General features: G+C 37.8%; 1 protein-coding gene across 1 annotated transcript; it reads left to right on the forward strand.

The window, feature by feature from the left end:
- The first annotated feature begins 246 nt into the window (after positions 1-246).
- Positions 247-10,892, forward strand: LOC141900956 (zygotic DNA replication licensing factor mcm3-like). Its single transcript, XM_074787985.1, has 19 exons — positions 247-368; positions 2,026-2,138; positions 3,147-3,269; positions 3,733-3,818; positions 4,386-4,516; positions 4,625-4,699; positions 4,793-4,876; positions 5,268-5,347; positions 5,818-5,926; positions 6,315-6,445; positions 6,534-6,590; positions 7,025-7,122; positions 7,217-7,425; positions 7,826-7,915; positions 8,502-8,719; positions 8,859-9,242; positions 9,374-9,489; positions 9,787-9,907; positions 10,339-10,892. Exons 1-19 carry the CDS (start codon positions 297-299, stop codon positions 10,520-10,522), a joined length of 2,481 nt encoding a protein of 826 aa, XP_074644086.1. The 5' UTR covers positions 247-296; the 3' UTR covers positions 10,523-10,892.
- The last annotated feature ends 380 nt before the right edge of the window (positions 10,893-11,272 follow it).

The raw sequence follows: 11,272 nt of genomic DNA on the forward strand, positions 1-11,272 counted from the left end.
GGTTAGCGGTCTCAAGTTAATTAATCAAAATTTATTCATCATGTTGATAATTATACGATAATCGAATAGTCATATGATTAGTTGGGGCTATGAATAAGAGGAATTCTACTGATTAATTGAGCAAGACCATCATAAAAACCGTCTCACTGTCTATTGGTCGCGTATAAAAAACAAGGGGTTCGAACCTCACCTTGCTGGGAACACAAAATAGTTACATCAACAATAAACAGTTTAATTCATCGTTGGCGAACACCCGCGCGAAATTCACACCAGGCCCTAATTAAAAACCGACGATCATGGATGTCGCCGATATAGATCAGCGATTACGCGATATTCAAAGGCAGTATTTGGATTTTCTCGACGATGAGGTATTTTTTTCAGTTGGGTTTGATTTGAAAGGATAGGCCTGGCCTGGGCCACGCGCAGGGACTTTGTTGTCACCACAATTGATGATAGTTAGTGAATGAATAAAACCAATATCAATGACCAGGTCCACTATCCCTGTATAATATAAAAACAAGGGTGGCAACAAATTGTCAAACTGACAATGACTTCTCCACTTCAATCGACTGTAATTCCAAAAATTCTCAACCGATTCACATGAAATAAGCTTTAATACAACCTAGAAGACTTTCTGCTTCGAACGAGCAGCTTCAACCACCACTCTCCGACAATTATCTCACAACGAAATCACCTTTTTTTGACGAGAGATAGCTCAAAATGGAGGCCTACCGATTCTATGGTGGACAGCAAAATGGTCGTTTTTTTCACTTCAAACGATGATTTCTATGTGAGATCTTAGAGAAAACCCCAACAAACCATACATTTTTTTAAACTACACGGTCATACCTGTACGCTAATCTCATTTATTTGTATAATCCACGCGATGGGTGAGCTCACAAGCTCAAAATCGAACAAATTTATGAAAAAGTCACCTCGCACTATCGCGCTGGCGGCCATTAATCACGTGACGTGCATAGGTTCGGGCTATGTTAATAGAACTGCGACAAGTCTACGTCTGTAGACTTGAAAAAAGGAAATATTTGCTAATAATACTACCCCTCAGACGAATGTTGCACTATATTTTCATAATACGGATATTTTATTAATTAACAGAACTTTTAATAATTTTTGTAATGTTTTTCGAAATCTCTAAGCCAATCAATGCGCGTGAAATATTTAGCCCATTCCTACGATATCACGTGATTAATGGCCGCCCAGTTGATGACAAGTTGAACGCCGTGTTCGTCCTCATTTTCGATTGTGAGCTCACCCATCGCGTGGATTATACAAATAAATGAGATTAGCGTACAGGTATGACCTCATAGTTTTAAAAAATGTATGGTTTGTTGGAGTTTTCTCACATTTCTTGTCGAACTCAACGTTTTGAATTTCGAAATCGGCAAAAACCGGCGTCATACCATTTTCGGTCCAGGCGATTTCGGCCCTAATTTCGCGTTCAAAGACATATAATTCACGAACTATTCATCGGAAATTAACGGCATTAGTTTCGTTAGAAGCAGGAAGGTATTAGCTTTCATATCATGCCTGGATAATCAAAATCGGATGAAAAATAACCAAAAAGTAAGCGACCGAAGTTGAGTTGTTTGTGAGCATCGTTAGCCCCCTTGTTATTTTATATATACTATATACATTGGATTAACAGATTATCGTTTTTACATTACCTACAACTCTGATACGAGCCCCTGTGAGCCACACGCCCACGGGACGGGTTTTTGTTGAAATGAAGGGCTTGGATTTTACTTCCGGGTTGTTGATTAATCTCGCGACAATGGCGCTGGATAAAAACTGTAATAAATTCAAAATGCGCAGAAATTAAGCTGTGTTGCGCATACCTTAATCAAGTCAGAATGAGTTGCCAGCTGCTAACAGTTAGGCCTACAGGATAGATGTGTTGCGTCCACCAATGTCAATTGCCAATTGCTGAGAACCTTATTGACTTATATTGTATGCTAATCGCCGCAATTTTAGACTGATAATTGGTGACAATAATTTATTATGCAGGATGATCAAGGTGATTATTTGCAACGAGTCCGCGATATGATAACTAACAATGAAGTTCGTCTCGTCGTCAACATAAATGATCTGCGAAGAAAAAACCCGATCAGAGCGCAAGAGTGAGTGATTATAAACATGTTATTTCGAAAAGGTCAATTTTATCTGATGGCATAAGCTTTTTGACAGAATTCATGAAGAAAAACAGTTATCGGTTATGACTTTACTGAAATCTTGGGTTAACCCCATTTGACGGATGAAATTCAGTTAACCCCAGGTTAGAGTTGAAGCAGGGCTCTATTTTGGCAATATCCCGGTACCCAGATGCTTAGCTGGGTAATTCGAAATGAAACTATTGTGAAATGATATGAATATCACCGTTTTTTAAAGATGTTAAATTTGTCATTGCCTATACTTTTTTTTATTGAGTTCAATCGAAGGCAAACTTTGATTACCGAGAAACTTATTACGCGAATAATAGACTTGTGATTATCTTTTGTATCCCGAGAAGATACCTCACTAGAATTGTATATAAGCAGGGTCTCTACGACTCCTTGATTCCTTAGAAACTTTTTCAATATGGAAAATGCTTTTAAAAGGTGCTTGAAACTCCTTTAATTTGAGCAAAATGCTATAAAAAGTGCTTCAATTTTGAGAAGTAGGCAATTAGTAGAAATTTAGGATACTGCTATTGACCATGTGTTTCTTTATCAATATGTAGTTCAATGAAAAATGAATGCATTGTAACATTTTGAACCTTCTAAACATTTTAGAATGATAGCCACACTCAAACGTGGTGAACGGATGGTAATTTGATAGTGGGATAGTGATAGTGGGTTTTTATCTTCTAAACATTTCTCTGATTCACTCATGGAATTTTGTGTAATCACATGGTAAAATCAGGGAGAACTCAAGGGGATTTGTAAATGGGCAGAAAGTGGCAACCCTGTGAGGGTTGGACCCGCTTGTGCCCTTTCGGCATGGCTGCTTTTCTGAGGAATGCCTTTAGACCAAGAGTGGTAAGACCAAGATTTCTTTTATATGGACCCCACCTTCCAATAGATCCGCCCCTAGAATAGGCTTTAATACACTCAATGTGTCTTTACGGCTATCGTTTCTCTGATTTTAAGGTTGCAGAACCAAGCATTCGAAGAGGTCCTAGCATTTCAAAAAGCGCTGAAAGAGTACGTGTTATCTACTGATCAAGTGTTCGGCAAACAATACGATGAATTCTTCGTCGGTTTCGAAGGAAGGTGATTACATTTATAATACATACATGCGTACCCATCTGACTGCAACTGTTTGAGGATAGTTTCTACTGACTTGAGATTGAAATTAAGAATTTCTATAAATCTTGGTGTTGATTAGATTGCAGTATTCTTTACATTCACCACATCCCGATTCAGGTTGTGGTAATTCTTCGAATAAACTGTTTCCACTGTTGATCACTCAGGATGCATGTAATATCAAAATCAGATGGCAGTTGAATGTTGAATTTATTATCAGTTGAGATGTCGTTTTCGATGTAAAATTACTCCTATTCGTGGACTTGTAAAACTACTCTTAGTATGAATTGCAGTTAGTCAGGTCCGATTGGATACTTTTTTTTAAATTTGATACAGTAGATTTGTTTAGATTTACTAATAGTCAATTCGTGAATATTTTTCCATGAATCGGTTGTCCATGAAATTTTGATCAGTTTTTTGTATCTTTCAGTTTTGGTGCAAAACATGTTACACCCCGATCATTAACGTCACGTTTCCTTGGCAATATGGTATGTGTCGAAGGAATTGTTACTAAGTGTAAGTACCTGTCTAGCATTTCTCAAAAGCTGTCGCTAGCAGCACTCGCCGTGAATCAGCATTCATTCTTTAATAAAGTGTTATTTCATATTTTACATCACCGGTTGATAATTTAGAATCTATGAGAAGCATTAACTCAATGCTAATAATAAGTAAAAATCCACTACAGATGATGAGACCATTTATTTTCTGACAGTTTTGGAGTTTTTATGATGATGAAAAATCTTTTAAAATGTATTAAAATTACTTTTTAGTTACTCCCCAATATGATGATAACATGATAATCGTGTTATTTTGGTTTCTCTGATGCTGGAGTTTAGTCAAAATAAAACTCAGAAAAGTAAATGATCTAATCATACTATGGGATTAGCGTTCACTGTTTATTGAGAAAATTTCTCTTGTTCTTTCTAATTGCGCTACCATTGCAACAACCAAGTTTACTTGAATGATTTCAATCGGAATAACATGGTTTCTCATTGGCTGGCAGTGGAGTGAAAATTTTGTTTAGTCGATTTAAACGAACCCCTCATCTTCAACACTCACTGTGAAATGTTGATGATATCATAGGTTCTCTGGTTCGGCCGAAAGTTGTACGCAGTGTTCATTATTGTCCCGCAACGAAAAAGACAATTGAGCGAAAGTATTCTGATATGACATCTTTAGATGCATTTCCAAGTGCAGGAGCATATCCCACTAAGGTAATCTATTTTTATGTGAAAAAAATTCGAATGATTTGTTGATAACTGTAACCCTCTCAATTCGACTGAAATTTTACGGAACTTTTTCTACAAATTATTTTTCTTCAGGACGAAGATGGAAACTTGTTGGAAACTGAATTCGGTTTATCAATTTATAAAGATCATCAGACCTTCACGATTCAAGTAAGTTCATATGGTGAAGTGGCAGAAGTTTTTCAATACAGGTATGTCTTAACTCTAAACTGATATACAATAAATTTTACATTATTCTTTTAGGAAATGCCTGAAAAAGCACCTGCTGGACAGTTGCCTCGGTCTGTAGATATCATCGTGGATAACGATCTTGTTGATAAATGCAAAGTAAGGATTTTGTGTTAATTTTATATTCACTTCATCCTAGAGTATTAACTGGTATTTAAGTTTGCATCACCTATTCGTATGTACCAGGGTATGCATTTCAAGTACCATTCAAAAACTTATCTGTCTTGAAACTGTGGTCGAACCTTAATTCTCAGTAAGAGGACAATAAACCGGCTAACCTACTATTAGAATTTGGTTAGTTATTAATGAAATAGTGGGGCTTCTAGCCAAATCATATTTTAAAGGTTTAACTGGCGATGATAACTTTTCCCTTTGACTTCTAAACTGACAAGAAGTGTTTGGAGTTGTTTTTTACGTACTCTTGTGTTATTTAATGTATGACCCCGGCCATTGGAAATGATGATGAGGAAGATTCATTCTAAAATTTCAGCCTGGTGACCGAATTCAATGCGTCGGAACGTACAGGTGCCTGCCTGGTAAGAAAAATGGTTATACTTCTGGAACCTTCAGGTACGTTCATTAGTTTAATCACTAGCTCTACTATAACTCATAACCGTACGCAACTTATCTTATAACTCTTAAATCTCCGATACTTGCTCATCTATACAAGTGTAAACTGGACCCCTCAAATTCATTGAGTTGACTGATCTGTAGGAACCTTGAAAGTTGCTGCCAATTAAACAAAGGATTGAATTTAAACTGTTGCTGCTCGCTTTCACAAGCTGCCATGGCTTGGCTCCTGATAGATTATCTCTGTGAAATTTTCCCAGAATATTCAGCTTCTTGTCAACTTGGATCTGGATTGGACAAATTGCTTATTATAACAAACTACATGTATAGGCTTAGTGCCTATGGCAGATGATCTTTCACATTTCTCGCTCCCACCCTTTGGAAGTTCCTTTGAATATTGAATCAGTGAAATTGTCGCTATATTGATGGTATTTCATAATGATCATCTTAAATCATATGTATGTTTGTAGGACGATTCTTATAGCCAACAACATCAAACCCTTGAGCAAAGAAGTTTCCCCGATGTTTTCCGCCGACGATGTCGCCAAGATTAAGAAATTAAGTCGCCAAAAGAACATTGTAAGTATCATCATCATCATCATCATCATCATTATCATAGGCTGGTTAAACATCGTAAAATGGTTGATTATCACAAAGGAATGTACAGTGAGAAATTTCTCGGTGATGGGGAATTTTTGCTCTAAACATAGGGGACTCAAGGAAATATTCCAGATATCGATATTTCTACAGTAAACTTTGTCTAATGCTAAGATATTTTTTTTAACATGTACTGAAATTATCTTTTCTTTATTGGTCTGTCAAAAACCATTTCAGACAAGGTTTCTCGGGTTCTTTTTGTGCTACTGTATCAATTTACGATGTCATCTTTTTAATGGGAATATGTTCAATCAAGTAACACAAGGCATCAGCAAAATTACAATCAGAAATGGATGATCCTGTGTTTTAGGATGTTTTCGAAGTTCTGGCTAAGTCCTTAGCTCCATCTATTCATGGTCATGAATACATCAAGAAGGCTGTTCTGTGTATGTTGCTCGGTGGAGTTGAAAAAGTACTTGAAAATGGATCAAGAATTAGGGGGTAATTAATTAAATTCATTAGCTGATGAAATGATGGTTTCCGAATCTAATTTACGGATTTTGAATATGAATTTCGATTTATTTTCCAGTGATATAAACGTGCTACTTATTGGCGATCCTTCTGTAGCAAAATCTCAAATGCTCAGGTATGTTTCCACTATATACTGTTTTCAAAACAGCTTAATCCAGATCGGCTTAATTTTTTTTTTTAACACCCTCACCGCGCTAAGCACCACACAGGGAATTATAAGCAGGTTCGATGTTTCTTTTTCCCAATGGGGGAGAGACCAGAGAAGAACCTTCGACCAAGAAACCCCCTCGCTACCAGGGTTTGAACCCATAAACCCTGGATTGACGAGACGAGTGACCGGCGGCTTAACCCACTCGGCCACTGCGCCTCTCATGAATACGGATAAGCCAGATCGGCTTAATCCGACATCATTTTATGGATATCACTTTGATTTCACATATGTGTTGGATACCGTCTGGTGTTATCTTTTATCTGGATTCTACCTGTCCCGATGTTCCTGGTTCAGGTAAATTATCATCCATCGTTCTAATGTTGTTATTTTTCGTTCAGGTATGTTCTCTACACGGCGCCTCGTGCTATTCCAACTACCGGTCGGGGTTCTTCTGGTGTCGGTCTAACAGCGGCCGTTACTACTGACCAAGAAACAGGTGATGATATTTGCGAAATGTAATGCTCATTCGCGCAATTTCCTGATGCTCGTTGATCGTTTTTTTTAAACGATGTATGTTCGGTATCTTTTAGGCGAGCGAAGATTGGAAGCCGGTGCTATGGTTCTCGCCGATCGCGGTGTCGTTTGCATCGATGAATTTGACAAGATGTCGGATATAGATCGTACAGCGATTCATGAAGTCATGGAACAAGGACGCGTGACGATATCGAAGGCCGGTATCCACGCGAAATTAAATGCCAGGTGTTCGGTATTGGCGGCTGCTAACCCGGTTTATGGTCGTGTGAGTTTTAGTTTACCCATATTTTCTTATCTTGAAATAGTGATTGTCCCCGTTAGTCATTTTAGTGGTAGATTTGTTTTGATTTGTTTTCATTTTGTGTCCTTTACACTCCCACCACATCTGCCAAGAGCGAAGCAGGGGTTTTGATTTTGAAATTGGAAAAAGTACATATACAAGATATAGATGTGAAATTTTTTGTAAAAATCGAAGTACATAATTGGGGATTTTGGTTGCGTTCGTTCAAACAATCTTCTTACCAGTCTGAACGGGCAAGCGACTGATTGGGGTTAATTTTTTTTGGGCTGATCAGAATATAAGTTATTAACCCGCCTGTAGGAACTAGAGAGTTTTTGCGGATTAACTTCAGTTTTCTTGGAACTTGTTGCTTTTGTGAATTCAGTATGATCAGTACAAGACGCCTATGGAGAACATCGGACTTCAAGACTCGCTGCTGTCTCGTTTCGACATGTTGTTCATCGTGCTTGACAAGGTATTTATTATGAATTAGCCCAATTATCGGCTAGATCGAGAAAAATTAGATTTGGATTAAACTGACACAGATTAAGACAAGCGATGGACTCACAAACTTTGATCTCCAACATTTTTTAACCTTCATCATCAGGGAACATTAATTTTCTAGATGATGAACCGTAATGTAGAGAAATTGATAAAGAATTTCAATTGAAATAGTGGGTTTATTGCTTTGTACATATAAGTTTCCTGGATGAAATGAATATTCACAACTTGAAAAAAATCTGTATTATTCAATCTCCACAACTTGGCTAAGTATTAAAATGATAATGATAAAATTGATTCATTTTTGACTCCCTTAGATTTTTCCCTCATGATGAAAAAGTGGACAAATAGTTAGAAGCCTCTTTACCCACTTTCTTCTTGCTACAGTTCTTTTTCAAAATTACACAGTTAGCAAGGACATTGGTCTGGTGGTTAAAATGTCATTAGAATAATAATGGGATGAACTATTTACACGGTTGAATGATATAAGTAACACTTTACAACAATGCATATACTGCCCCGGACAAAAACGGTATGTATTGTTATTCTATCGGTTTTAGATGGAGCCAGATCACGATCGTATGATTTCCGATCATGTGCTGCGTATGCATCGCTATCGAGCGACCGGTGAACAAGACGGCGAACCACTGCCGCTCAGCATGGGACTCGAGATACTGTCGACGATAAACCAACAGGAACAAAACGACGACGACGATACGGAGATGTCGATCTACGAAAAGTATAATCACCTTCTTCATGGAGGCAGCAGAAAGAAAAGGTGAGCACAGTAGTTTGTCGACTCCTCGGGTCCACATATATATCCCAATATCTTACTCTTGAATAATGATATATGTTGTGAAATGGAAATGATTTTATACATGAAATTGTGACATTCATGTTAACTAACTCTATTTCAGTGACAAGATCCTTAGTATGAGATTTATGCGTAAATACATACACGTGGCGAAAGCTCTTCGGCCGACTCTGACGCGTGAGGCATCTGACTACATAGCTGAAGAATATTCGAAACTACGCAATATGGACAATCAAGACAACAATATCGCGCGTACGCAGCCGGTTACAGCTCGGGCGCTGGAAACGATGATCCGCCTGTCGACGGCTCACGCGAAATCGCGTCTATCGAAAATGGTCACGATCGACGACGCGCAGGCAGCCGTCGAGTTGATTCATTTCGCGTACTTCAAACGTGTTCTCGAACGCGAAAAGAAACGTCGCCACGCTGACAGCGACAGCGAAGAGGAGGCGGAAGAAAGGCAGGAGGCCATAAAGAAACCCAAAAAGTATGGGGTCGATTTTGTTATGAATAAATGTTTACAGGGTCCCTACGAGATCAACTCTGGGAGGTCTCCTATATTGTCTTATTTGTCTGTAACTAGCTAAAGAGAAATGATAACAATTGTAATTTTTGTAGAACAAAGAAGACGAAAGATCCTAAGAAGATCAGAGAGAGGAAGCCAAGAAAAGAACCAGGCGAAGAAGGCTATGATCCGTACGATTTCGAAACAGAGACTGAAACTGAAGATGAAGGTAAATGATTTACCGTACCTTACTGTTCTTATCATTCATTCTTTTGTTAGAATCAAAAGGCATGCGCAGTGGCCCTTTGATCTAAGCCACGGTTCTTTTGTATGCTTTGAGCCATTGTTGTATCGTATGCTAAGTTTTGTTTCACTAAAAACTTGAAATGCTTCAATTATTTGTCACCTGCATGTACTTGTGGTGGCAGTGTTGAAAGCTGTCACCAAGGCAACCGAAGAAGATACTTTGATAGAAAGATACATATCAATGTATCAGGTATTTTAAATTCAATATTATGCTTTACAGAAAATCCAACCCTTGACGAGAGGCGACAGAAACGTAAAGCAACAGCGTCTGCTAGCGAGGCTGAAGATGAAGAACAACCGATGGATTCCACTCCAACACCCGCCGTTATTAGTGAGAACAGGTATATATATTAGATATTCGAAAAACAATGATTCGTGTCAATGGTGACCAACCTTGCTAGTAATTTTAGGTTTTTCCTTATTCAACGATCCAAGAAATTATGACATGAATTCCTTTCCCTTTATTATAAAGACGAACCGCAGACAACAACCCTTCTTGGGCTTCAATTCCCATGCGTTAGTTCGCATTGTATTTTGGATATGTTGCATCTAGGGCCATTAGCTAAATATAGTCAAGAATTTTTGAATATCAACCCTGTACCTCAGTTATAAGGTCATCTTTAAGATCATGTTGCTGAAAAACAGTTTTTAGTGTCTGGTTCTGTCGCTAGATCGAGCACTGAGCATATTCATTGCACTGGATGACTAGACCCCCGTACTAAAGAAATGGACGTTTCTTCAACTTCATTTATCTCTTTTTTCGATGTTTCAGATTAAAACAGTTCAAGACGTCGCTGTTGAAGCTATTCAGGTCGGAACACGCCGATTCCGTTTCGCTTGCAACGATTCAACAACATTTGGACACTTTCTCGTCATCGGAGATCGATGCGGCCATCGATCAAATGGCCAACGACAATAAATTGATGGTTGCTGACAATGTGGTATTTCTCATTTGATTCGAGAACATTTATTTCCAAAATAAGACAATGCTCGTTATTTCGATTTATGTTATTCTGGAGCGATTTCTGGATTCTATCTGGAAAATCATTCTTTGTATTTGATTATGTATAAAAAATTGTTACAATTTTTCTGAAAATGCCAAACGGAGCTATCGGTTGAGTTGTTGGTTGGCAGTTGAATAACTGGTTAACTATACTATGTATAATATTTGACAATTTGAACAACTGGTACACTGAATATATGAACCATAACTGAAGCTGTTGAACATATGCATTTATGTCACTAGACTGTATACGGTTAATGCATTACAAGACTGGACTTAAACTATTGCATTATAACTACTTAAACTGCATTTATATAATAAAATCTTTTTGACTGACCCAAGTTTTTCATTATCCATTTAATTTTGATTTGATCTCAAAAGCTTTACTGGAATGTAATGATGCAAGTTTACATTTGGAGTTTGTCATCAACAGTGGAACCCAGAGGAATTAACCAACACGAATGCTAGGTATGATGCATCTAGTATTGTGTATTCACTGCAGGGCCTAACATATTGGTGATGCTAATAATTCGCAATCTATACATGTACTTTTGTGGATGAAGAATATTACGATTCTAAGTGCAACATCAGTCTTCTGACCACTTCTCGATGCAAGATATCCAGAGTAGAATACACTTAAGGAATCATTCATTTATTACGTACGCATAAAATTTGAATTTTTCAACCCCCCTATGTATGCAAA

Source organism: Tubulanus polymorphus, chromosome 3 (assembly GCF_964204645.1).
Source record: "Tubulanus polymorphus chromosome 3, tnTubPoly1.2, whole genome shotgun sequence".
Classification (NCBI taxonomy): Eukaryota; Metazoa; Nemertea; class Palaeonemertea; order Tubulaniformes; family Tubulanidae; genus Tubulanus; species Tubulanus polymorphus.

Coding starts and splice junctions, on each gene's coding strand:
- LOC141900956 (XM_074787985.1), top strand. CDS start 297: ATGGATGTCGCCGATATAGATCAGCGATTACGCGATATTCAAAGGCAG. Junction 7,123..7,216: donor TACTACTGACCAAGAAACAG/GTGATGATATTT, acceptor GGTATCTTTTAG/GCGAGCGAAGATTGGAAGCC. Junction 9,243..9,373: donor GCCATAAAGAAACCCAAAAA/GTATGGGGTCGA, acceptor TAATTTTTGTAG/AACAAAGAAGACGAAAGATC.